The sequence below is a fragment of the Penicillium canescens genome, assembly GCF_028828765.1.
Source record: "Penicillium canescens strain IBT 15451 chromosome Unknown utg000006l_segment0_segment0, whole genome shotgun sequence".
Taxonomy (NCBI): domain Eukaryota; kingdom Fungi; phylum Ascomycota; class Eurotiomycetes; order Eurotiales; family Aspergillaceae; genus Penicillium; species Penicillium canescens.
This window is the reverse complement of record NW_026703968.1, coordinates 4,323,474-4,349,737: the sequence shown is the minus strand read 5'-3', so window position 1 is coordinate 4,349,737 and position 26,264 is coordinate 4,323,474. Positions and strand designations below refer to the sequence as shown.

The following is a 26,264-nucleotide window of genomic DNA, read 5'->3' as shown; positions in this document are numbered from 1 at the left end:
GAGATATTTCACATAGTCTATTATAACTCATAAAAATTTTAGACCGATCGGAGTCCATTAGACCTTAGGAGTCAGGCGAGGAAAAGAACCTGGAGTCAGGCGGGACCCACTTTTTATGTCCCATAGTGAAGGGAAAACCCTAACCTGGAGTCTGCCAGACTCCAGCAACCCCCGTGGGATAGAGTGCTGTGGTAGCGTCTTAGGTGCTAATCGTATACCGTAATGGTACACCCCAACAAAACATCTCTAATTTTCAATCGCTATTTTCTCAATAATTACTAGGCTGTGCATGCTCCGAAGCAAACGGGAGATATTTCACATAGTCTATTATAACTCATAAAAATTTTAGACCGATCGGAGTCCATTAGACCTTAGGAGTCAGGCGAGGAAAAGAACCTGGAGTCAGGCGGGACCCACTTTTTATGTCCCATAGTGAAGGGAAAACCCTAACCTGGAGTCTGCCAGACTCCAGCAACCCCCGTGGGATAGGGGCCTCGCAGTCATGGTCATCTATTCCCCAGTCTTCGGTGATATTGAAGTAGTAGGGATCCGTGCAAAATTTGTGCCATGGCTTGGCGTCGATTCTAAACTCCCGAGGACCATAGTACTTCGATCTGGCAGCAAGGCTCGAGTAAGCAGCTGTATCCCCATTCAGAGATGCGACTCGGCGCCCAGCAATATTGACCGTACGTGCATAGTCGTTCATGATCTCGAACTTCACAGGCTGAGAGAGAATGTGCTCATAAATTTGTTGACTGCCGTTGCTGCTTTTCTGCATGCTTGCGTAGCCAGCCTCCTCTGCGACATGGACCTCCGGAAGAGGATCAAGCTCTTGATACAGATCAAAATATCCTGCGACGGCACAGGCACGAGCGGCATGGTAGAGCATATCCGGGTATCGTTGAACCAGAGCTCGGAGAGTATCCTCTTTCGGGACTTCGGGATACCAGATACAATAAGGTGTCTCTTCAGGCTGCGAGATGATTGGTATGATACCGCTCATGATATCCCGGGCATTCAGGGCGCGCGTGAACTCTGGAGTAACTCCACGGAGCTCCTGGGCAAAGCCATAATGATGTCGTATGCCGTGAATAGTGCACAGTCGATGAACCTGCTCGCCCATATACTTTGGAATTCGAGATCCGTGAATTGCGTCCTTGCAATCCTCTGCATCGTACTTGGCAATTGCCAGTCTCTTTTCCATCGGCAGCTGGTCCGGGTTGTTGTCCGGCTTGGCCATGGTGTCAATGAGATGCCTAGGTGGAGGATCAGATAACCTGAAAGGATTGGAAAGTTGGGCACGAGTGCGGGGGAAGTGAGTAGGTTAGATAAATCCGCGAGCGAGATACCTGGTGGACTCCGAGTCGGAGTAATAAAAGTAATAAAACATTCTTGGATACCGCTAAGAGTAAGTGGGGCGGGGGCGCTTGGCCCCCAGCGGGCCATCGAGTTTCTAGTGGTGCTGATCTATCAATATTAGGAACCAGGTTTCAGAGACCCGGGATTCAGGTATGAGAGTCTCGGAGTAGGATTTAATTTGCATTTAACGACTTTAAAATTTCGAGCCATAATAATGTATTGACCGTCCGTTCCTGAGGTCGTTATTATCAAGAGACTCCAAGCATTTGCTTAGGGCTTAGTAGTTTTTTTATCCATTGGCGAGCAACCCCGGTCGGGTTTCGTGCCAGGAGTCACCGCCCGGGCGACTCATTTGACTCTTCCCCACCATTGCTCACGACGAATCAACGGGTCGCCGGTCTAACAATCTGTCGCGATTCGATATCATCGTCGCTACGTGACCCTCCACCAACACCAACCAATTTTGCAACATTCCTCTACCGACGCCAGGTATTACACGTCGAGGAGAGTGTTATTTTCTCAACTTAGTTACCCAAGTTGAAACTCGCAGGGTGACGAGAAGTTGCCCGTAAGTTACACGCTTTACCATCCTGAGTGGACAGTCGACGAAAGTGCCCAAAGAAAGGCATTGGAGAAATTATTATGATAAAGCAGTTGTTTGTCGACTCTGACAAGAAGCCCAAACGCTACGTATGCCATTATTACCGGAAAGTGTCGCAACCTCAACGGTACAGACACCGTTTGCAAGTCAAGCGGCCGCCAGACCAACAGTACCAGAAGCTATTTGTTTTCAGAATACGATTAATTAAAACAAAAAAAGTGTTTGAATTGCGTCCAAGGCATATTATGTCTTCTCCTAACTTGTGGGCGCCTACCTCTCTGATATCTTCAGTATCCCGCAGAGTAATTCACAGGTTCGCCGTTTATAATCAGGATCTCATTTCTTGCTAAGCTTGCTCCAAATTTCTGTATCAATGCTACAGTCTCTGATAGATGCTCTAAATGCCCTATTTCTAATTCGTCCTATGCCTGCTGAGCAGTAGCTACCAAAATATCCTTTGTCTTATCGTTATTTAGTATATACAGTAGATCTAGACGAAGCTCATATATTTTCGCTTTTAGCAACGCCTATAGATTCTCAATTAGGTTCAAATCAGGTGAATAAGGAGGCTATTCTATTACCTTAATATCTATATTAGCTAAGGCACTTCGGACGATAGACGCGGTATATGTTAGAGCATTATTATGCTAAAAGATACTATCCTAATTCGATATCAAGGTAGGTAAAATTTAACGGTATAATTCTTTAATCACAAGGCTAGTAACACCACGACGCTCTACTTTAGGATTGCTAAAGAGCGGGATAAGCCCCGTATGCCTAGCTACACCACAAAATACAGCCTAAAATATCTGCTTAACTTGCTTTCCTCGGGAAGGTAATCCTTGACATTGACCCTATCTTAGCTAATCACAAGGACGTATAAAAGTCTATTCGCGGCGTACGCCAATGCCTCGCTCAACCGTACATTCGTCGGACCAAAAGACTCGTGCCCAATCCTCGGGTGTAAAGTGTCGATATTGGAAAGCCTAACGGAGGCGTTTGTCAGGACCTCTACCTGACTGAGGATGTTGACTCGGCTTGAGGCATCGAATGGATGCCTTAGGGCTCTCAGAAGATAAGTTATAGAAATGATGCCCTAAGAGAGGGTCTCACCGCCCTCGACTAGGCTAGTCTGTATATAAGCATTTCTCGCTGGGCCGTGGAACGGACTAGCGTTCAGTCTCTTCATACAATACACCCTATTGTAATACACGCATAACTAGGCCATCTACCTCGCTTACCTACCTAAACCTAGAGAATGCATGCGTGGTCTCACAGATATTGAGGATGTTGCCGCAGTCGACTTTCGCATTCACTAGGTCGCGGCGAAGTCCCTCGGAGTCCGTACGGAAGCACTATTATAGTCTAAAGTTCGAGGTTCGCTACACCGAACACTCGTCCGAGAAGATCCACGATTAGAAGCTTTCACGCCGCCATTTTCGCGCAAATCTTAGCCGTTTCCTTGCAAGAGAAGTTTTAATTGGTATCTTCCTTTTCGAACGCTGTTTTCCGAGTCCAAGTCGCTCCAAAATCCGCCGTATTGTAGAGGCGAAGGGGTGGCCGGGTGTCGTAGCACTTAGCTATTCATAGGTCTAAAACGGGTGCGGACGGGTCTAAAGATATAAATAGTGTAAAGCCCGTTAGCTAATAATAGGCGTACGGCCAGTTTTTTTCACGATTCTCGTGGGTGCTATCTTCGTGGTAGCTCTTAAGCGTATTATAGATTGTCTTACGAGAACAGCCGAAATCATTAGCTAATTTCACCTACGAAATACCACTCATATAAACAGATGAAATAGCTGACCTTTGTAGAATAGTAAACTACGCCGTTTTGCTATTTTTTGCACCAATTTTTATTGCAATCGGAGCAATAGGGGAGGTGTAGGAAGAAAAATAAAAAGGTGGGTTGGTTGCCGGGTCAAATGTAAGTGGGGTACTGGGTAAGAACATATGACTAGTATCTGTACACGGATATATATAGTTGCTGCAGCCCGCATATCGCTTTGCGAGGGGTCGAGTTAAATGAGTTCTAGTACTACTACTGCTGCTATATGCTAGGTGTATGCCAGTGGATCTTGGTAAGGTTCGGGAAGTACTAAAAGAGTATGGGTGGACGCCGTTTCAAGGAAGTGCTGTAACAAATCTATCTCTTTCTCTTCTTATAACTCACTTTCATGCCCCTGCATTTCAACGTTTCAGGGCCGATGCGCGGGACGCGTGTCTTCCAGTTCAATACCACGATACGGCAAAGCAGGGGTTGGGCCTTCCAGATCCGCGCGGCTTCCACAATCAGCCCAAAATTCTATAGGCACTCGCGGACACCTTGTTACCGTAGTCATTGTAGCTATTCCTTGGCTTAAGGACCAGCATCGTCCTCTCGGTTCTTAGCTGAGATCAGAACTGTTAACTTGCTAAGGGAGACCCAGCTAGATACCGATTCACCGGCTGCGTCTTCTCGTCTACGCTGGCTATCTGGCGTGTGTGTGAGAAGCTCCAGCCGTATCAACACAAAAGCGATAAGGATACAGAGCAAACCTGTTGCCCGTAGGGCATACAAAGGAACATTGGTATGATGAACTCAACGACAATTTAACAAATAGCTAACTGAACTTACTTGAAATTACACCAGGTGCATTATTTCGGAAAATGCCCTTCATGGTTGGTGACCAGGCGAAGAAGAATGAGTCTCCTCACGCATTAGATAGCCAATCTTGTGCTTGAGAATCAAGATAGTTGTTTCAATAACTACCACCAATTGGATAGATGTGGCAACCCAAGATAACTTAGACAAATAATCGTTATGTCTAGCAGAAATTCCGTAAGGATTGCCGTCATTATTGATCAGATAGACAAATTCCGACCCAATGATAGATGCCATAGTCGAAGCAGCACCAATACAAAAGGTACTTAGCTGAATTCAGAATTGGGTCAGAAGAGCTTCGCGTTAAATTTCGAAGTAGTTAAGCTTACTATAAGGCTGAATAATTCCACTGTTGATAGAGGGGCATTATGATGGTTTGCAAGGAGGCTTGGGTACACTGGATAGACCCGTGCTGGGGCAGTGAGTAACTGCTGGCCCGAATGGCCCCGCTGGATCTCGTTCGCCCAGAAATAGGTAGAGAGTCCCAAGGTACCAAGAGCAGTAAGGTAGAATATTGACATAAGCCTGCGTGTCGGAGCTAATGCAGTTAAACGCGTCATGACATACTCAGACTCCGGAATATCATGAAATGCTAGCGAATCCTTCAGTGCACTTTCTAGATTCAAGGTGGTGGTAAAAGGGGCCAGGTCTTTGAACGAATGTGACCAAGAGGTTTCCGTTATTGCTTGGCGATTTGAAAGTTTTTGAGATCCTCGACAGAACGACATCACGTGGATGGAAAGTAGCGGATGCAAATCGTCACGAGCAGGAAGATGTATCTGACGAAATGTTTAGAAGCTATCTTCGGCAGCAAATTTAGACCATATTGACCTACTGTCACAATGCCTGATCCTTGTAGAAATCCTGGCTAACCGGCTACGACACAAATGAGGACAAGGATGAAAGCCATAAGCGTGGCGGCACCTCTTAGGGCCCAGATAAGGGCCATTGGCCCTAATGCAGTCGGTATGTATTGGATTTTGTCGACTGGGTAGACGAGTGCTTTTCTATAGATTCTAGGAACGAGAAATGCCAGTCCCGCTTTTGAAAGTTACGTTGGGGCCTCACTTGAAAAGAATACTACCAAAATGTGTGCGCTCCGATGAAACATGTACAGTAACAAAACGGGATACGTTGGATATTATGGAAGGCCTCTTCGACAAATGCCACGTAATCATGTACCTCATCCCTACATTTTCCTAGTGCACGCCACATAACGGGACTAGGGTGCATGAAGAATGCCCTAAGTCAAATAGGCGTCCATTATTGAGAGACAATTTGGGTCATTCTTTAGATCTGCCAGAATTTGACCAAGAATTTGTCTTCCCTGTCCAAGGTTCTTGCGATCCTGCATGACATAGGTTCCGAGTCTTGGCTGAATCAACATGATGGCTGAAGCTTTTCACTATCCCATTTCGCAAATAATCTGGGGCGCTGTAATGATATGAGCTGGTGTGGGAAGGCGTGGGTATGTAACTGGTGATACTGTAAGAAAAATAAATAGATTAAAAATTCGTCCGTAACGATAAAGAGTAAAGCCAGCCATATGCTATATGCTAGGGCGGTGATCAGCAGCATGTTAAATCTTACTTCACAGTCTCGATTTTTTACATTGCATATTTCCAGTTTTCAATCTTATGTGATTGGACGCTGTGAATTTGGTGTCCGTTTCTTAAGATATTTCCAGCTTAGTAATTGGCAGATTCTATTTACATTGCATAGTAGCTCATGCAAGACCTCCACCTAGATTAAATTCTAACACTGAAAGACCTATTGCCTGCTGAAAATCAATTTTTATAGAGTAGCTACAATGGCAATTTTAAATCCATCTGGCAGTCTTGGTGGCCTGTGTTTCCGTTCCATTTCCCTGCGTCTCTTTCTGTTCAAATGGTATTTCCCGTGGTTGATTGTCAGGTAGGGACTCTGATGTACAGATTCGATGCCGCTTTTATGTTAATGATGTTGTTTGGTTTTCGAGCTATAGCAGGTAGCTCGTCCTTTTCCGCCTCCCCCTTCATTATCATCTTTAGAGCTGATGGGCTTATAGTGACTGAAATCTGCCGGTGATTGAATAGAAGCTCTTTCTTAATCAAGTGCTAGCATCCTCTCTAAAAAGGACCTCCTTTAAGTCAATCTCTTCTTATTCGCGCTCGAATTTTGTACACGTCGATATAGCATCAATTTTCGAGTAAAATAAATGATATCTAAGGTGTAGCAAACGGCTAAGGCTTCCTGCTCGCCCTCTATAGACCTATTTTGATTTTAATCTCCTCAAACTTCGATACATCTAGACAGATATAGATTATTTATATATTAGAGATTCTAACGCTATAGCGCTAAAAACTAAGCCTATAACGAGAATATAGAGAGCATGGAGTCCTACGTGTAGACACTCGCTTCCCGATACTATTCGTAACCGTTTAGTAACAATCCTAGCTATAAGTCAAGTTCAGCGTGACGTGGGCTAAGATAGTCGCATTTTTCTAATCTAACATATGTTTCAATATTATCTCTAAGGTTAGATTTATAGAGTAAATTTGCCGGCTACCGCGTGTTAGATTTCTGTATTCTCTATACCCCGTATGCCGACCGAAACACAAGTTGATACCGGTTCCGGTCAATCCGTGTTCGTGAGCGATCCGTCGACGCTATTTGAAGCACTTCGATGGTTAAAGTTCCGTCATGTGACCAATGTTACGTAATATTAGCGGCCAATAAGAAAATATTCGCATTCGCATTCGTAGTGCAGAATGTCCGCGAATACGAATGCGAAATACGATTATTCGGCACGAATAACGCTAAGCCCAGCCTAGATATAACGACATAGAGCTTGTTATTGCCGCTGGTTGGCCACCATATATTGTACAACGACAGTTAAGTTATCTATTGGCCACGTGTTTGCACTGGATCCTACCCTCAACCCTACCCATGCCGCAGACTTTACCTCTAATTAATGTCTTCTTCGCCAGGCCGATCCGAAATATGGAGCTTCTATGGGTATCGTTAGTACGAAAGCAAATTATTGCGGATATTCCGACCGACAGGCATCGGCAATCTAGGCTGTGCTTAGTGGTGGCGCGCTCTTTAATAACTACTGTGCGTCATCTAGAGGTCTCTGTAAATACCTTGGATTTGGTAATACGTGGAAGGGTCGTCTTACAGATAGTCAAGGTAGTGACGCACTTCATTTGCTTGATATTCAGTGTCTTAAGTTTCACGGTCCTTGGAAAGCGCGTGTGGCGTATTGCCACGTCCTTGGCAGCATAATGCAGCTTGTCGAAAAGTTGGCCACACCCACTGCTGTATGGTGAACCCAAGGGTTCGAATTTTTAGAAATTGATCCAAAGAAAAATATACCGATGAAATCCGCACTATTGTGCATCTCCTAAGAGTAGGTACAACCTCTCAGCTTACGTTGAAGCTTTAAGTCTCGACGAGCCTCGTCCTAACCGGATTTTTGGGTTTATTTAAAATAGGGACCATAATGATGTGCGACTTGAACAACCTTTTTTTCTAATCATTAAAGTCCCTTTTCCATCGATCTTACGATTTCTTGTCCTGCGCTAGGCAAGCAACACTTGGATTATGGCAGGTGAAACGGGGGCGATCGACGTGTCTCGCGCTATCGCTATGACGATAGCGGCATTTTTCGGTATCACCTGTTATAACGTTCTGGAGATTATGGTCTCCATTTTCATGACCTTCAAGCGTTACCGAGGGTTGTACTTCTGGAGCATGCTAGTGGCCACATTAGGCATCTTACTCCATGCTATTGCGGTCCTACTCCGCTTTTTCGCACTTGCCCCTAGCTTCCCTATGGCTGTACTCATTGTTATCGGCTGGTACGCCATGGTCACAGGCCAATCCGTCGTACTTTATTCCCGGTTGCACCTTGTCGTCAGCGACTATCGTCGGTACCGTTGGGTGCTATATATGATCGTGATCAACTTTTGCATATTGCACATTCCAGTGACCATCCTCTTCTTTGGCAGCGGGCTAGGCCATTCAAATTTCCTTGGCCCGTTCAATGTCTATGAGAACATCCAGCTTGCTGGCTTTTCTGCTCAGGAGATCATTATCTCTGGGTTATATATCTGGGAAGCTTCTCGGGCACTCAAACCAATTCTCGCGCGCGAAGAACGAACTGGCCATAATGTCATGAAACATTTGATACTCGTTAATATCATTGCCATCCTTATGGACGCTTCGCTTCTTGCGACCCAATATAGCGACAATTTCGAAATACAAACAACGTACAAGACCGTCGTCTACAGCGTTAAGCTAAAGATGGAATTCAGCGTGCTGAACCAACTGGTGGCCTTTTTAACGAGCAACCACTATATCAATGAATATAGCAGCCAGCAAACTTGCCTGGGGCCCAACATTGGTGGAACGGATATTTTTCTTGCACCTTATCGTGGCTTCGACCCGGGAAAACAGCCCCGACGCTCAGCTTGCAGCCTGCCAAGTCAGAATATGTTTCCGTTTGAAACAGGAACTGCAACACGGGATCCTATATCAACAGTACCGGAAGAATACCCGTCCTCTACTAGTGGAGAAACGTTATCTGCTGGCGCGGCCTCCGCCATTGGAGGGGTGCTATTACGGCCAAAAAAGTCTTTCCTATACCCAGCGACAGCGTGACAGTGTTTTACATAGATATATTTCTTTCCTCTTGAGGGAGAAACGACTTGTGAGTGTCAGTTGGGGAATCTGATACCAACTGCTACTATATGGAGTGACTGTACCTAGTCGAAGGTACTGTACCGGAACTCTACTATAACAGCCTGAAAAATTACTGTACATCGAAAGTACGAAACTGTAGTAGGAAAGAAACTGTAGTCACGGTGGACGGGATGACAGCGTGAGATCGTATGGTACAGGGGAGCTCGGCAGATAAGTCATTTGCTCGTTTCGCATACGACTCAAGTAGCAGGGATATAAGGCGTCCTCCTCTGTTATATGATCCTAGTCAGCGTGAATAGATCCAGTTGGCCGAGGTGTTGTAGCTTACCTTTTCATAAATTCCGCGGATTGTACGCTTGACACGGACGACCAATGAGCATCTTGATCATATCAGCTTGCCAAGTAGATCACTTGCAATTATCTTCAGCAACGTAGTAACCATTCAAGCCATGTTATATTCCGGTTCGTCGCACTCTCCGGCTGTCCCTTGAAAAAGCCGCGCTGGGATTCATAGGGCGATTTCCCCAGCAGCAAAAAGCGCGTGACAAGCCCACCAGTGATAAGAAATTGTACAGCTGTAATGGATGAATGATTCGGACGGCCGGAGGTTCAGGCATTCCTCCGTTTATGGGTGAAGATGGTGAAGAAAGACGAGTGCGGAAGACGCGTGTAGTGCCCTTGGTCTTATCCCTGATCCGGCCATATTGGTTTTCATTGGTGACAATTGGCTGTTCACACCATGGCACGAAAATGTCAGTAGTGTTTCGTGTCTTGGGGCTAACACTTCGCACAAATAATCGGAACAGTACTGACCCGTCCCTGCCGGCAAAACCAACCATGCCGGTGAGTACCCGCCCCTAGACAGTCGCATATGAAGTTGAATACGGACTAACGAAAGTTTTATCTAGCCTGAAATCAGATCTTGATTAACGCTGGCCAAGAAAGTAATGGATTCTCAGTCCAAAGCAACAACTTCTAGTAGTCGTATGCTAACGGCTTCGGTAGGAGGCTCGGTAAGACCCCGGCATTATTGTTCTCCACTATAAGGCAATTACATCCTAACATTCAACAGTCTGCGACTGGTACCACAATGCACCCTAGCTGTTCTACTGGTATCACTATCATGACGCCACTTTCCCCTCTAGCTGCAGCAAGGTCTAGCTGAATGCCGAGAACATCAAATAGATATTGTCGAATTGGATTTCTACGCTCTTTTGTGGCACTAATGGTTGGCTAATAGCTTGATGTCTACTTCTATAGCCTTTGCAGTGAATATGAAGATGAAGGTGGCTTTGAATTTAAATAAACCTTATTTCCGTGCTATCTAAATTCTGCTACTGAAATACAAGAGTATCAAAGAAGGGAAAATCACGCCAGCAGTAATGAAAGGTGGTGCATGAGGCACCGCGTATATCATGATTGTACGTCGCGTCCCTGTTGACAGCACTATCAGCCCTAGGAACCCACATCCTGGTCCTAGGAATTCTCTTGCTCCTATAGGCTTTGATATGGTTTTCTTGAGCACATAAGCCGTTTCTAGGAGCCATATAACCCCCAGGAAACCCGACATTGCTTCTAGGGCATTCTACCTCCACCTCGGGGAACCAAAGCCGCGTTCCTGTTGACGTTACATTAATTTCTAGAACCTTAAGTGCGATTTCTAGGAACAATTATATGGCTCGGATTTGTGCGCAGGTCTGGTGTGGTGAAGGGATCTTGTGAGGGGTCTACAGAGACAGAAAAATGACTCTAGGATCCAGAAGCAAGGTCCCAGGAGTGCAACAGCTCCCAGATCCACGGATGTGTTCCCAAAGACATTTCCTATTCATTTAGGAACTGGACTAAAGGACCCAGGATTATATCTCAGTACCCCAAGAATATGAAGGACCCCAGGAGCTAGGTTGGAGATCCCAGGGAACAAGCAGCTTCTATAACAGCTTTTGACGTTTTCCAGGGTCAATGCATTGGTTCCCAGAGTCAGCTCAACAACAGCGAGAGACTTTGGCCAAGGTCTTTCCCGCTAACCCCCAGAGTTGAGTGCTTTCTACAAGGTCCTTCTTCAAATTCAACAGCTCAATGGTCGTGAATACTTATTAAGAAGATATATATTTAAATCCGACACTTCTTCCACATTCGCTAAAGCCCCAAAAATTCGAAGAAATTGTAGAATATACAGTTATCGAAAGGTAAAGTGACAGAAAAGGTAAAGAAAAAAAACTCCCAAAAGAGACATGGTGCCTTAACGATGATCACAAGTTTGAAACTTTTTGAGTCAAAACGTATAGCCAAGCTTCAGCGGCGTCGGGTCGGGTTCCCGCACATGCGACCATGACCTAACGCTTTCCGCAGTCTAGACGGACAGACCCACAGCCCAACATATACAACACTAAAGCGAGGCTAGGGAAAAAAGTCCATGATCTCTAGGATGAAATTGTAGGCACTCTCTGGTGACTTAACGTCTAGCGGCCCGCAGATAAGATGGTCAAAACAAGAAACATGGGCCTGTCATTGCTGATTGTATATCCCCTAACAAAGCCTCAATTTAGGAGGGCTGTGAAGGATTTGACAATCAGCCAACTTTTCTTAACCGATGTGACGCATGACATTCGGACCACTTGGGGATGTTTGCTAGATGGCTGGGCGGGGAAGACGTTAAGACCAGGGGCCCGACATGATTGGACGGAGAAGGTAGATAGACTAGCTTCCTTGGCGTCTCTCCTATTCTCTTTCTCTTCTTTTCTCTAGCTTAAGTGTCTTCGATGAATGGACTCTTTTTGAGTAAGACTTGCCGACACAGAAATTGTCTAGACACTGAGTTGGTTCCTAGTAAAAGCTGCGCAGTAATTATCTCGATGATGCATCATCGTTCCGGAACCGCACTGTGCCATTCCGAACGTCAAGGCGTGAGAAACCCGCCGCCGCACGATTTAAACAAATCCCAAACTAAAATGACAATGTCACCTTCTTTGTGGACAGTCGCTACTAGGTCGACGACAAGCAGACCATTTGGGGCTGTTGATTGACAACAGACGGGTGATTCACTCGGAGGTCTTCATTGAAGTCCTGCCTATTGTCGTAGCTATTTGCCTGGGCACTCTGATGTAGTGTGGTGCGTGTCGCTTACACGTCGCGGTATGGGAGCTCTGCACGCTATTCTTAAAGCAGTTTAGTGTGCCCCCACAGGGACGGGCCTGACCACCACCAGTCTTTTGTAAGCCGCAATCAGCACCTACTAATTCGGCCACCCAACTGTTCGGAAACTATTCCTGCGACATTGTGTACTTAATCTGTAATAAATTTGGTTCAACATACGCGGTACGAACAAATTACTGAACAAAAGGTAGAGAAGTGGCAAGTTATTAGGATATCTGCTAGAGTTAAGATAACCGCCAGCTGCACTAGGCGTTATAAACCTTTGCTCTGGGACCTTTTCCCGCCAACTTATCTGTTTTCGCACTTGAGCAGAACTTCTCCTCCTTGCCTATCTTCTCGGCTCCTTGGGACCTTTCCTCCACTTCCTCGAAGCTGAACGATTTCTCCGGCAACAGATCGTACACAGCCTTAGCATATTGGTGGGAAACTCTGAACAGCTGTGCCAAATATTTCACTTGGATCACGGGGTACTCCACCTTCTTAAGCGGGGAGGCAGTGTTCAAGTGGAGATGCTCCCGGGCTTCGCCATTCATAACCTTTTCATAGAGCGCTCGGGATTGCTCGTACTCGGAGTGGCTGCCCTCATGCCAGAAATGCGACTTACGACTCACAGTGCTATCAGCAAGCTGGTATGGAGCTTCGGCAGTATCAGGACGGAACTTATTCACGAAGCTGTTTGGAGCATACTGCGCATTTCCGGCGTGGTTCGCGTCGACTCTCATCTGACCATCGAAGTTCAATGAAGCGTAAGAAGATGCCATGAATGGACAGTTGACTCGAGGAAACATCAGAGATACGTCTTCACAAAGGATATGAAAACTAACCTGGAATTTGATGCCAGTTGACTCCGATTCGATGTAGTTGAGCATCGCGATAGAAGAAAGTGCGAAATTGAAGAAGAGGATCTGGGCTGTCTTCAATCCCCGGGACCATGCTGCCGGGAGAAAATGCAGCCTGCTCAACATCTCTATGAAAATCCTCCGGGTTGCGATTCAAAACCAGCTTGCTGAATTCGTGCAAATTATCTTGTTAGGCGAAGTGTGTGCACTGGTAGATAAGAATACTTACCGGGAACTGGCTTTTGGGCCAAACTTTGGTGACATCAAATGGGTCAAATCCAAGGTTATCTGGGTCAGCCTCGTCCGGCTCCATGATCTGAACATGCGCAGTCCAGGTAATCTCTTCGCCAATTTCAATGGCCCGCCAAAGGTCACGCTTTGAGTAATCGGGGTCTTCGCCGCTAAGTCTCATTGCTTCGTCGGCAGTAAATTGTTTTTGACCCTGATTGGCGAGGAAATGATACTTGATATAGACGAACTTGCCGTCCTTGTTAACCTGTGAGGAAGCGGGTTAGCCGTTCTGTACATGTGATAATATCAGTATAAAAAACCGCACCATTTGAAAGTATGGCATCCGTATCCGTGGTTATGTCTCCATCCTTGCGGTGTACCATGATCACTGAAAAACATCATCCCGGCATGGTTACTATGCCAATGTTAGACACTTCGCTTATCTCGCTTTTTTCTTGTGAATCTGTTCTTACCCTTCCGGTGTGTTAGCAAGGAGATCAAACAGCGAGTTATGGTCGAGTAAAAAGTTCTGTGGGTTCCGGTACTGGGAGCGGATCACATCCGGGCCCTGGATGGGATCACGGCAAAAGAAGACAGGCTTGAGATAGTCAGTAGCAGCAAATAATAGGAAGTATGGAGAGACGTACAAAGTTCAAACCGACAATATCATAGTTGCCTTCTCCCGTGTAAAATTTGATGGCAAAGCCACGAGGGTTTCGAGCCAGATCGGGAAACTCGCGACCCAGAGTGACAGTTGAAAATCGAGTGAACACCGGGGTTCTGAGGCCGACGCTTTTCAAGAAGTCGGCCTTTTTTACATTAGTCAAGGTTGTGGGAAATGGTTCTTGAGTAAACCAACCTTGCAATGCGCCGTGATATCTTTAGTTGTCTCGAAATATCCGAAGGCTCCACTGCCACCTTGGGAAGGTCAGACAGAAACATTGCGTTACGGTAGTACCAACGACGAACTTACAAGGATGAACCATTCTCTCCAGATTCTTCGATCGGTTGAAGTGCTGCTGTTTCTGGAATAGGTGGATATCAGAAGCCACAGGCATGCCTCCGGCAGTCTTGCTGTGAGCTGGATCCGGGAAGGGAATGCCCTCGTTACTTGTGAACTATGCGCTATCATCCACTCTTCTTCCGTAGCCTTGCACACCAGTAATTTTCGCGGCTGTTCTTGCGGGGCCATCGTTAGCTCCTTGGAACAGTGATAAAAGCTGGTTAGCCCTGGGGTCGATCCCCACGGAGCCAACTGCCTCGCCTAGGGCTTGAAGTGGGTGAGCTGCCATGATGAAGTCGAATTGATTGTCAATACAGGATCTAAAAATTTCTGCCGGTGTTGATAACAGGTAGGGATGCTACGGCTTATAAGGTGCTTTGGAAATCATCAACCCCATACTCCCTTCCAAGTAAGCTTTGTAAAACCAAGAAAGAAGAAATCATTAACTTGATCTGAAGTTACTAAACTTGATATTTTCGCAAATTTTCATGGAATAGACATTGGGATAGTGTCGAGGCGTCAAGGGCGAGCATTTTGCTCTTCATTTTGCTTGTCATTCTCACATCATCGATAGCTCTACGCCGCATAGGCAATCTGCATAGCTTGGCGCGAACTCATACTCCGTAAATATCACCAATCATGGTGGAACAATTACTATCTTGTGGATAATGACTATAAGTGATCCAGAAGACGTATGCCGTTGGCTCGCTTTCAAAAATAGCTTTAACTGCGCTTGGTGCTTAAAGCGCTGTAAAAATCCAAAGATTGATCGATATAGCTGACTGGGGCCAACTAGAGCTCCACTTACGAGGATTTGACCTTACGAAAGTTCGCCTGGTGCTGATAATGTCCATATCAGATCACAATTCAGCACACTTGATTATTCCTGGTGCAACTTTGTTTGTGTTCAACTGGCAGCAGGGCATAAAAGATAACATGAATTCGGGTACAACGCCTGACGAGAAGCAATGGCCATCTCTTTGATAGTAGTATTGGATATGCATCTACGGCAAACTGGAGAGATTAGCGGGAAAAATATCTTCGTAGTTACTGATTAGAGAGTACTCACACTGTTGTGACAGCTCACATCTAGAACGAGCCGATCGGGTATTCTTAATTGGATTCTTGTTCCGAGCTCTCAATAACTTGGTTGTCTTCGTGGTAAAACTTGTCAGGCTCCTGCGACTCACTTTAACATGTAGGCAGCATATAGTAGACTATATTCCATCTCGTGAGTGAGTGTCCTGCTGAGTAAGAAGCGGGACGGCACCCACCAATCCAGATACGCTTGGCTCTTATTCCTAGTCTGAATCACAACTGCATCACGCTGGCAGCTGCCATATCGCTCACTTGTGGACAGAAGAGAGCAAGGTCTTGCCGCAATTTCAACTCCGTCATTATGATCCTTACTATCACCTTCCTTCTGATTGGTGCACTATGCAAATAGGTATGTCTAGACTTCAAGAGTGATTTGCATGATTTTAGCGAAGAAAACTTCTTGACCCCATGTTTGTATTTTTACGTTAGAATGATCGTGAGCCTAAGAGACCATTAAGAGCTAGTGACGCATTTACCTACTATTATGACCGAATTACTGGGTGCCCAAATACTATTCAGCACCTCCATTCCTGAATTCCATGTTCATCCCTACACAATAAGGAAGGGTCAGAATCATCTTCTGTACTGCCGATATCGTCCGCAGTACCTGCAATGCTCTATAGTCCTCGGTCCCTGACAGTGTTATCATGTAGCGTATTAGGCCATCAATCGCTGATCCACGTCGTAACCTTAACGGTTACCTCAGGAAGTCCACTATCTCTGTACTTTCTCTATTTCTCTGGTTGGTGCCTCGGAGGGGAGCAGTAAGTACAGTGGCCCGCAATTTCGGCTTTGCTCCCCCATTCTCTCTCCTCCCCTTTAAAGTACATTTGCAGGCCGGATTTTTATCATTTGCAGCTTTTCTGTCCTCTAAATGCTCTTCGTTTTCCGTGGTCCTACTCATTTAGCAGCGTGGCGGAAGTAACCAGAGTGGCATGATATGTTCGGTTTACGAACTCGAGCCAACGAACATATGATCAGGGAACGCAGGTTCTACAAGCCAGCCATTCACATAATTTCCAGAAGCCTGCCATTCATTGCCATTCGGTGCCGAAATGTCGGCTAGGTATATACAAGGCCACTGACGCGCATCGCCGTCATCTAGTGTTGCACGTTGGATACATTTAAAAGAAACCCACAATGTCCACAGTAGCTGGTAGTAGTAGCATTCAAAGACTGCAAACTTGTTATCTCAGAATCTCCAAGCTCTCAACCATGTCACGTCACGTCTGTGTTACTGCCGCGGATGGCCACACCGGCTACGCCATCATGGAGCTTCTGTTGACAAATGAGAACTTCAGAAATGCCGTTGACTCAGTCACTGGGCTGTCTCTTCAGCCCCACGGAGAAACTTGCAAAGAACTATCTAAGCTCGGGGCTAAGATTGTCGCACATGAGCCGGGTCGACTGAGAAAGATGGTGGACTCCCTTAGAGCGACCGGCGCAGATACATTGTGTCTCATCCCTCCTGCACGCGAGGATAAGCTCGACCTGACTTTAGAACTGATCGATGCTGCAAAAAAGGCGAAAGTACCTAACATTTGCTTCATCAGCTCCGCTGGCTGCGATCTTGCGGAACGTAATAAGCAACCAAGACTGCGAGAATTTATCGACCTGGAGACACGTGTTTTGTCCAGCAAGGGTGAACCATCAACGTCGACTGGCCACTCTCCAGTTGTGATTCGGTAGGGTGGTATTGTCCAGCGAAGTTGACCTTTTCTAACCCGGGAGCCCAGGGCCGGATTTTACGCCGAGAACCTCCTTCTGTATTCCCAGCAGGCGCAAGAAGAAGGAGTACTTCCCATTCCGCTTGGATCTAACCATAAATTTGCGCCAATTGCATTAGGGGTAAGTTAATCATAGCATTCTTAAATGAACATTAACTGACAAAGTTAATAGGACGTCGCCCAGGTTGCGGTACACGTCCTCTGTGGAAAAGGGAAGCATGGATTTAGCGATCGACACCGTGGCCAATTAATCGTATTGACAGGTGAAGTAGCCTGGCCCGAAAACTGTTTATTGGCACTAATACCACCCAGGGCCAATGCTGGCAACTGGTGATGAGCTTGCTTCTGCTGCCAGCAAAGCATTAGGACAGGAGCTGAGATTTGAAGATATTTCGGAGTACGTGAAATCAAACCTTTCTTTGCCAAACCATACATACAAATGTGGGCTAACGATAGTTGCAACTGTCAGGTCAGAAGCGAAGAGAGTCCTTCGGTCCCAGTCAGCCAGTGATAATTCGGAGCAGCAGTACTTACTGGAGTATTATTCTCTGGTTCGTGAAGGAAAAGCGAACTACATCTCGACTACGGCTTTCCACGATATCACTAACTCGCACCCCCAAGAGCCAGACGACTTCTTTAAAGTTTATGCCCAAGAGTTTCGCATGAAAAGGCTGCCGAAGAAACGCAAGACTGGTGGGAAAACTTGAGTGTTCTGACTTTAACCAACAGCATCGGAACATGCCGTGGTGTAAAAATGCAGCCATATAGTACACAGTTTATTCCTTTCAACGATTTTATCGATGGGGCTTTGTCCGCAACCGTGCGCCTGTTCATTAGGACGTATGTGTTTATTCATTGACAGTATTTGACCTTACATGTTGGGTTTAGCGCGGTTGTTAAGCTATCACCGGAAGAAATTGATACATAAGGATTCTCGTTTATTAAGGCGTTCTGCGTATTCTGAATTTCGATTGAACACGGTATGATGCCGCGTGTTCTTCAACCATTTCAACCAGACACTCCTTTAGCTCCGGCAAGTTCGTATTGATCAACGAGAACTATGTAAGGGGTTGGATTATCTCGTCATATACAGACTTGAACTATGTAGACAATGCGGAGAGTTTCGCCTACATGATGCAAGCAAGTTACTTCTTCACCTTGTTGATCGTGGCCTTCGACTTCTCCGTCAAAACTGCAACGAGAATCACAACGCTGTACATGTTCACCTCCTTTGTAGTGGGCCCCGTCTGCGGCCTCCTGGTCTACCGTATCCGGCGACTCAAATACTTCATCGTCAGCGGGACTGTCCTCTTCCTCGTTGGCTTCGGTCTCCTGATTAGATACCGCGGCGGAGCAGGCACATCCTCCTGTGCAGGCCTCATAGCCGCACAAGTCATTCTCGGGGTTGCCGGCGGGCTAACACCATATGCGTCGCTCACATCGCTACAAGTATCTCTAAAACAAGAAGCATTTGTTGTCATGATAGGTCTATTCCTAGCCTGTCACAGTATTGGCGATGCACTGGGCAACAGTGTGGCCGGTGCAATTTGGACACAGATCCTTCCGTCAGCGCTCACTTCGAATCTGGCTTTCCAAGGGGACTCAACGCTTGCGTCAGCTAAACCCACTCTAGAACTTTCTGGCACCAGCTCTTCCGCTGGCCCATGCAGGGCATATCCTCATTCGTGTGTCGGGATATCCTCCACCTTCCCCGCCCCTCGCTCATCGAGAGGTACGCCAATATCGTCGTTGTCTTCGTCATCTCCGCTACGTTGCATCTCGCCATTGACTCCCGGGCCGGAATTATGCACCCGCAAACAGGTGCCCTAAGATGCTTCCTCATCCAGCCGCTGGGTATTATGCTTGAGGACGGAGCGCAGGCAATCTACCGCCGGGTCCACGGAGGAGCAGCAACTTACAACAAGTGGACCAAGTTGGCGGGATACATCTGGGCCTGGGCCTTTCTTACCCTAGTGGCACCGTTGTATAATGTCCCGCTCTTTCGGTATGAAGACCCGAATAGAAATGGGGTTCCGTTGCCTATTATCCAAACGTCCGTTGATTACCTAGGGTCGAGAGAGTAGCTTCGGCCACGGCTTTACGACATTCAAGAGAAATGAGAAACAATTTGATGCCGCTGCATTGCTCGCACATGAACATCTTGGAGGAGCACTTCATGCGCCACTTTCCAATTCACAATTTTGATTGATCCCAGACAATTATTCCAAACAGCCTGGTATTATATAGAGGTGGCAACAAATAGTAACAATACCAATAAGAGAAACAACACGATTCATAAATCTGGCAGTGTGCTGTGGTACAACCTTTAGGTAGCAACTCGAATGGCGTAACTCGAACGGCGTATTCAACAAGAAGCAAGGTCATTGGTAATATGCCCCAAAGAGAATATTCGGTACATAAATCATACGCCGAAAAAGTTGAAGTTACCCCGTCATATACAACACTAGTGGAGCAACATTGCCTCACACCGTATAGGAGGATGGTACAAACCATAGAAGACAGACAAAAGCAATCTTAGGGCAAGCCGGCGGTGGTTATTCCATAAATAATAGAATTAAGTTGCACTTCTCCCCCGGGATATGTGGAATAAGAGATAAGAACACTACTTCATTGAAATCAATAAAACACCGCTGAGCTGACAAGGCCGCGCTCTCAAAGGCGGGAGGATACGCATCAGAATATACCCAGTCGACTAATCACACTCGTTCATGCTGATCTAATATCAGGTTGCGAAGATTAATTCCGTGGTGCGTAAGAACAACCTCAGTGAAATGGAATGGTGGTGTGTGTTTTGGGTTTGGAATACGAGTAGCTCCCGTTACAAGTCGCAAACAGGAGCGCAACGGAGCCGAAAGGCTATCAAAGCAAGAGAATAAACCATTCAAAGTTGATGGGTAAATGGATTTCAATCAATGCAAACACTAGTCGATAGTGGCTGTCTTTGCTATGCCACTGTTATTGATGTTCTTGCTAAGCTTTCGACCTCCCGCTCGTTCGTATACCTACCCGAACACTAGACGGTCTGGTAGGGAATCAAGGCCGAATCGCGCGACATTAAAGCGGCGCTCACCCTAAACTCACCCAACTATTGACTGCACATAAGACACACGCCAGCTAATAGTTAGGTGGGTCACCACTAGCGAATCCTTACTGCTGAATGTTTTTTTTTTTTGCGATTTTCTTATTATATTTACTTTTTGTTGTTTGTGAAGGTCAACTAGATACTTTCACGACATTCAAAACCCTATCTTAAATGTTTTCACGGAAATACGTATATGTATTCGCCATGCTAGCTACTTTAGAAATCACCACCCCCAACACAGCTATGTCCGTGACTGAAACCAGCCTTGATTTAAGCCTCGCCCTTGCCCGTGGGTAGACGGGTTTTACCCGACCTATACCTATTTCTTGGCGGGTTTAGGTTTAAAGTTTGGACCTAGGGTCGGATACGAGGCCTACGTTTTGGAAGAACTAAGACTATTATAGAGTATGCTTTCTCTAATCCTATTCTCAAACTACTAGCTTGTACTATTACGTATCAGTCAACTCCTCTAGGGTAACATGTCGCGTCCTATGGGCTTGGACCTCGGCCTATTCCATATCGTCTCTAAGTTCACAAAATCTGGCGGAAGCCATTCAATCTGTCTGTGGCCTAAAGCGCAGTCTGCAGCTCATGGTGTCGGGGGCCGAATGTGCCACGAGAATGGCGTTGTCGCCAAAGCTGTCTAGACTTGTGCGATATCGGATTAGCCTTGCTGGACGCCTACCATATAGGGTTCGTGCAGCCTAATATCTACCGAGCACTAGAAGTGATTCTGGGAGTTCCTTGGACGTATAGCATTGATATCTGGAACAGGGGTTGTATGGTAAGGCAAAAGCCCTCGCTTTCCAAAAGCAGCTAAACGTTATAGATTTGGGATATCTACGAAGGCGGTTCCTTGTTCACCGGCTAAGATCCTGGATTTGACAATTACAGAAGGCGACCTTACCTTGCCGTCTTCGCCCTCGCTATCCAGCCTTCTTGCCCAGGGAAGACTAACTGACAAGTCCTTTTCTGAAGGTAAGTCAAGCTTTTTCCCTATCATTCGGTCAATCCCGTGTCTAAAAACTAACTCTATGCTTCTAAGTACCTTGCTCGCTGGGAACTTGAAAGGCGAGAAACATGTCTCCAGAAAGAAGATAAGAGAGAGGCGTTTTTCGTCTGCGTAAAATGCTGCAGTGGGAGCGTGGCAAGCGTAGTTCTGTTAAGGAGCGGAGGTCGAATGGATGCATCAATATTGTAATGCATGGAAGCACGCTGTAAAATAATATATAGTGTAAGCTTTTTCCAATTCGACAAATAAATACGCGAGTGAGTTCAGGGAACTGGTGAAGTATGACGGTGCTACAGCATGGCCTAAGTAGTTCAATTGGAGCTGAATAAGAGATTCGGAGATCTCAAATATTAAGCTAGGCATCAAGATAAGAACAAGTATGTGGAATGAGTTCATAAGAAAAACCTGCTTTGGACAGTGTACCTTGATTGGCTGGTGTGGCAGGCCGATGGTGTGTAAAGAATAAACAAATGTTCAGTAGAAAAGGAAGAAAGAAGATAAAATCCCAAGTCAAGCAGACATCCAACTTCTACTGGACAAGTATAGAGTGAAGTCGGCAAAGTGAAGTTCCCCACGTTATCGCGGAGTGACTTCATGCCCCTCCTTTTTGCATTCTGACGTTTCCACCTCTCTCTCTTTTTTTCCTTCACTTCTCACTCTCTCACTTCCTCTCCTTTACTCTGCTTTGTCTCTCCACACGGTGTCAGCCTCCAACATGGCTGATGCACGGGATTTCGCCGAGGGGTCTGTCGCGCCTGACGGCATTTCCCATACCTCGCCTCAGTCTTCTCCTTCCCAGGCCTCCGCCTCCTCCGAGACCTCAAATCCCATCCCTCGCGAACCGACAGCACCAGGCTTATCAGCTTCCTCAACACACTTGGGTCAGATCAACGCTGCAAGGCGGGGAGCTGGCTCCTCGCCACATCCCCAGCCATCGATGAGCGGGAAAGCGACCGGTGGATTGAACCAGGATATCATGGCCAAAATGAAAGCGTTTTCATTGTCCCGGCAGGGTGCTCCGTTGCCGCATGCTGCGTCGACGGGGACAATCCCTAAGGCCCAAACGGGCACAGGCGGCGCCCTGGCCGGTCGTCTTCCTCCGAACTCACGGCCCAATCCTCAGAACTGGACCTCTTCGCCATCGGTGCCAGCGTCTTCTCCTGGTTCCGCATCTCCCCGACCAGGCGGACTGGCGGCAAAGCGCATGAAGCCCGGTCTCAAATTGTCGGATGTCACTGGCCCGCCAACTCCGTCCGCGGGGACCGAACAAAAGTCCAACGAGCAAACCGAGGAATCTGCCTTCACCAAGTACGCCGAGTTTATCGACACGAAAGCAGGAACTCTGAATTTCAAAAATAAGGCTGTCTTACATGGGGGTGGTGTTGAATTCTCATCGGGTCACAGCTTCAAGATCTCCCTGGACGAGGTCGATCGTTTGGAAGAGCTAGGCAAGGGCAATTATGGGACAGTATACAAGGTCCGACACAGTCGGCCACATCTACGAAAACCGGGGCTCGGTTTGAGTGGCATTGTCAGTCGACCGCAGGATCAGGACGACACTAATTCGGAAGCTGGATCTACTCAATATTCCGGTGTGATCATGGCAATGAAGGAGATTCGTTTGGAACTGGACGAAGCGAAGTTTGCACAAATCATCATGGAGTTGGACATTCTACACCGTTGTATCTCTCCCTTTATCATTGATTTCTACGGGGCCTTCTTCCAAGAAGGTGCGGTCTACATGTGTGTCGAATTCATGGATGGTGGTTCGATCGACAAGCTCTACGAGGGTGGTGTTCCCGAAAACATCTTGCGCAAGGTCGCCCTGTCTACCATCATGGGATTGAAGTCGTTGAAGGATGACCATAACATCATACACCGCGACGTGAAACCGACCAACATCTTGGTCAACAGCAAGGGCCAGATCAAGATCTGCGATTTCGGTGTCAGCGGAAACTTAGTCTCTAGCATTGCGAAAACCAACATCGGATGTCAGAGCTACATGGCCCCCGAACGAATTGCGGGAGGCGGCATGCAGCAATCCGGAGCGCCCAGTGCTGGTACATACAGTGTGCAGAGCGACATTTGGAGTTTGGGATTGTCCATCATCGAATGCGCCATGGGCCGATATCCATACCCACCAGAGACATTCAATAACATCTTCAGCCAATTACACGTGAGTATTCTGCCTGCAATCTTGCTGTTCATCTTTCTAATCTACCACCCAGGCTATCGTCCACGGTGATCCCCCGACTTTGCCTGCCGAGGGTTACTCCGAGGAAGCCCACGCATTCGTCCGGGCCTGTCTCGATAAGAACCCCAACAGCCGACCGTCCTACAACATGCTACTTCGCCACCCTTGGCTAGCACCTTTGATGCAGCCACCCACCGAGTCGGCTGATGAACACGCCCCCTCCGACGTACATGATGACTCAGGCGGCAGTGAAAACGGTTCATCTGCTATAACAGAGGACAAGGAAGCTGCTGAGTGGGTGAACAAACAAATCAAGCTCCGGGAAGACGGCTTGCTCCGTGTCACCGAGAAGCCAGCACTTCACGCCGTTGCGCTGGACAAGGTCGGCACGGGCTCCGAGAATGACCCCAACATCATCCCTCAGATGGGCTAAACTTGTCCATGGTCCGATTTTCAATCTTGCATTTCCCTCCTACTTTCTCCGAGGGGCACACTTTACGGCGCAGGCGCCGTCTCCACGACTTGAATGCCTCTTCTACCGATGAGTCTGGTCACTGGCATCTGCAGGGGCGCGACTGCACTATCGCAACCGGCCATGTACGTGTAATTTTCTCCTTGTTGCTCAATCTGCATCTGAGAACAAGGATTTTTGAAGTGGACTCGGTTTCGACACCTGCGTCCCTGTACTATGGGCGCAAGGGACAAACATATTTAACTCCTACATGTTGCACGATATCTCTGAATACAAGCATTTGAACTGTGATATTCTACAACGCGGGCTACATCTTCTGAAATCATGCATCGAAGTATTTCATTAGAATCGTAGGCTTCTCATACATATCGGCAAAAGTCATGTTGAATTCGTAAGGTTCACCGCGTCACACCCAGTCTCATCGCTGTTGAAAATGAAACAACCCTCTATTAACTCACGCTTCGCCCCAGATCTCGTCGGCGATCTGCCTAACAAGGCTCAGCTTGTTCTTCTGGTGCTCAACGAGAAGAGGATATCCGCTCTCGTGAGTACTGAAGCCACACTGTGGACTAATACAGACTCTCTTCAGTGCCTCCTCGCGTGTTTCTCTAGAGCCGGAAGCCACAAAGTCCGCCGCCTTGAAGATGCGTTCCTTCATAGCCTCCTTGTCCTCAAGATCCCGCAGCTTAGTACTAATAGCACCGATGACCACGTTCTTGTTCTTCGGCAAAAACTTCAGCGGCTCAAATCCACCAGCCCGCTCAGTGTCGTACTCGAGATAGAATGTGTTGACGTTCAAGTTCTCGAACAAGTTCTTCGCGATGATATCATACGATCCCTCGGAGAAGTGCCGGCCGCCAATGAAGTTTCCACGGCAAAGATGGATGCCAGTGTGCATATCCGCGGGCAGGCCAGCAAGAGAATCATTGTACAGCTTGATGTAAGCATCAAGCAGGTCCTCCACAGAGCCGGTATTGTCCTTGTCCTCTTCCCATCCCTGACGGAACGCATTGGAGCAGAAGTACGCCATGCCGGGGTCATCGAACTGAACGTTGCGCAGACCTGCCTTGTACAAAGACGCCAACTCGGCCTGGTACACCTTCGCCACATCGGCGAAGTATTCGGCATCGTTGGCATATGCTTCGGGCGTGTAGGCCCGGCCTTGCTTGTAGCGCATGTGGAACCAGGCAGGCGTGATCATCGTCAGCTTGATGTTCGCCCATTCGCTTTCAGGCAGGGACTTTTGCACCAGCTTGAGCTCGTGCAAGTTCGATTGAGACGAAGTGGTGCTGTGGGAGAGCTTTTTGCCGGCGATGACGGAGTCGCCTGGCATCACTTTGCGGTCTTGCTCGATCAGGCTCACTACATCGGGGTGGTAAAGTCTGAACATCGAGGCTTCAGCGTCTTGCAGACGGATTGTCCCTGCGAGAGTTAGCGGAGCCATTGACAATCAAACAGAAGGTAACCTACCCTCAAACTCGTCCCACATCAATCCCCAGAACCGCGTACGGTTGAACTCGCCAGAAGTTACAGCCTTGAAGCCAAGCTCCTGTTGCATCTTGACGACATCGCGAATAGCTTCCTGCTCAACGGCGGGCAAACCGGCGGCCTCCCCGGAGATACCCGTAGTGGCGATTTTCTGGCGCACCTCGAGTAGGTTATCAGGACGCAACAGCGAGCCCATATGCTCGGCGCGGAAGGGGGAGCACTGTGAAGGTTCGCCATTTTATTATATGGTAATCTGCAATTTGATAATTATCGATTGAACCTGAACAGGTTTCAGAGGGACAATTCAATACCCCAAACTATGTGGGGTTTCTCCATGTGGAGATGTGGTGCAGATGTGGTGCAGTTGGAGAAGATGGAGATGAACAAGTGAAGATGCTGACTATGCAGATGAGGCTCTGGAGCTGTAATGGAGTAACGTTAAGCTCCACAGCGTACCTAGATATGATTTATTCAGTCGTAGGTATAGCTATATACTCCGTGCTCCGTACATATGCAACTATCACACTGAAGTATGAGCCCCACATGATATAACGTTATGCACTACCCTGATGCATCCGTTCTCTACTTAGCTCGCTCTTACATTAAATCCACGCTGGGGATCTAATAAATTCTTCTAGACATATTTTCATATACTCT

At 47.1% G+C, this 26,264-nt stretch overlaps 6 protein-coding genes across 6 annotated transcripts; 3 read left to right on the top strand and 3 right to left on the bottom strand.

The window, feature by feature from the left end:
• Positions 1–364: 364 nt before the first annotated feature.
• N7446_010474 (uncharacterized protein) lies at positions 365–1,240 on the bottom strand (the record flags this gene model as incomplete). Its single annotated transcript, XM_058519217.1, has 1 exon — positions 365–1,240. The coding sequence occupies one exon, from the start codon at positions 1,238–1,240 to the stop codon at positions 365–367; it is 876 nt and encodes a 291-aa protein (XP_058370005.1).
• An 11,445-nt stretch (positions 1,241–12,685) lies between these two features.
• Positions 12,686–14,568, bottom strand: N7446_010473 (catalase; the record flags this gene model as incomplete). The annotated part of the gene is made up of 8 exons (XM_058519216.1): positions 12,686–13,215; positions 13,265–13,442; positions 13,509–13,680; positions 13,836–13,925; positions 13,984–14,108; positions 14,158–14,319; positions 14,370–14,428; positions 14,484–14,568. The coding sequence occupies 8 exons, from the start codon at positions 14,566–14,568 to the stop codon at positions 12,686–12,688; spliced, it is 1,401 nt and encodes a 466-aa protein (XP_058370004.1).
• A 2,258-nt stretch (positions 14,569–16,826) lies between these two features.
• Positions 16,827–18,045, top strand: N7446_010472 (uncharacterized protein; the record flags this gene model as incomplete). The annotated part of the gene is made up of 5 exons (XM_058519215.1): positions 16,827–17,296; positions 17,348–17,459; positions 17,511–17,601; positions 17,651–17,735; positions 17,808–18,045. 5 exons carry the CDS (start codon positions 16,827–16,829, stop codon positions 18,043–18,045), a joined length of 996 nt encoding a protein of 331 aa, XP_058370003.1.
• A 427-nt stretch (positions 18,046–18,472) lies between these two features.
• On the top strand, positions 18,473–19,422 carry N7446_010471 (wax synthase family protein; the record flags this gene model as incomplete). The annotated part of the gene is made up of 2 exons (XM_058519214.1): positions 18,473–18,903; positions 18,972–19,422. 2 exons carry the CDS (start codon positions 18,473–18,475, stop codon positions 19,420–19,422), a joined length of 882 nt encoding a protein of 293 aa, XP_058370002.1.
• Positions 19,423–22,097: 2,675 nt separating this feature from the next.
• Positions 22,098–24,415, top strand: pbs2 (mitogen-activated protein kinase kinase PBS2). Its single transcript, XM_058519213.1, has 2 exons — positions 22,098–23,629; positions 23,682–24,415. The coding sequence occupies exons 1-2, from the start codon at positions 22,169–22,171 to the stop codon at positions 24,078–24,080; spliced, it is 1,860 nt and encodes a 619-aa protein (XP_058370001.1). The 5' UTR covers positions 22,098–22,168; the 3' UTR covers positions 24,081–24,415.
• Positions 24,416–24,573: 158 nt separating this feature from the next.
• N7446_010469 (cobalamin-independent methionine synthase II family protein) lies at positions 24,574–25,803 on the bottom strand (the record flags this gene model as incomplete). Its single annotated transcript, XM_058519212.1, has 2 exons — positions 24,574–25,541; positions 25,590–25,803. The coding sequence occupies 2 exons, from the start codon at positions 25,801–25,803 to the stop codon at positions 24,574–24,576; spliced, it is 1,182 nt and encodes a 393-aa protein (XP_058370000.1).
• Positions 25,804–26,264: the final 461 nt, after the last annotated feature.

Excerpts from the sequence above, each read along its gene's own strand:
- pbs2 (XM_058519213.1), top strand. The coding sequence starts at position 22,169 with ATGGCTGATGCACGGGATTTCGCCGAGGGGTCTGTCGCGCCTGACGGC. Across the intron at positions 23,630-23,681 it reads ACATCTTCAGCCAATTACAC|GCTATCGTCCACGGTGATCC; the intron begins GTGAGTATTCTG and ends TCTACCACCCAG.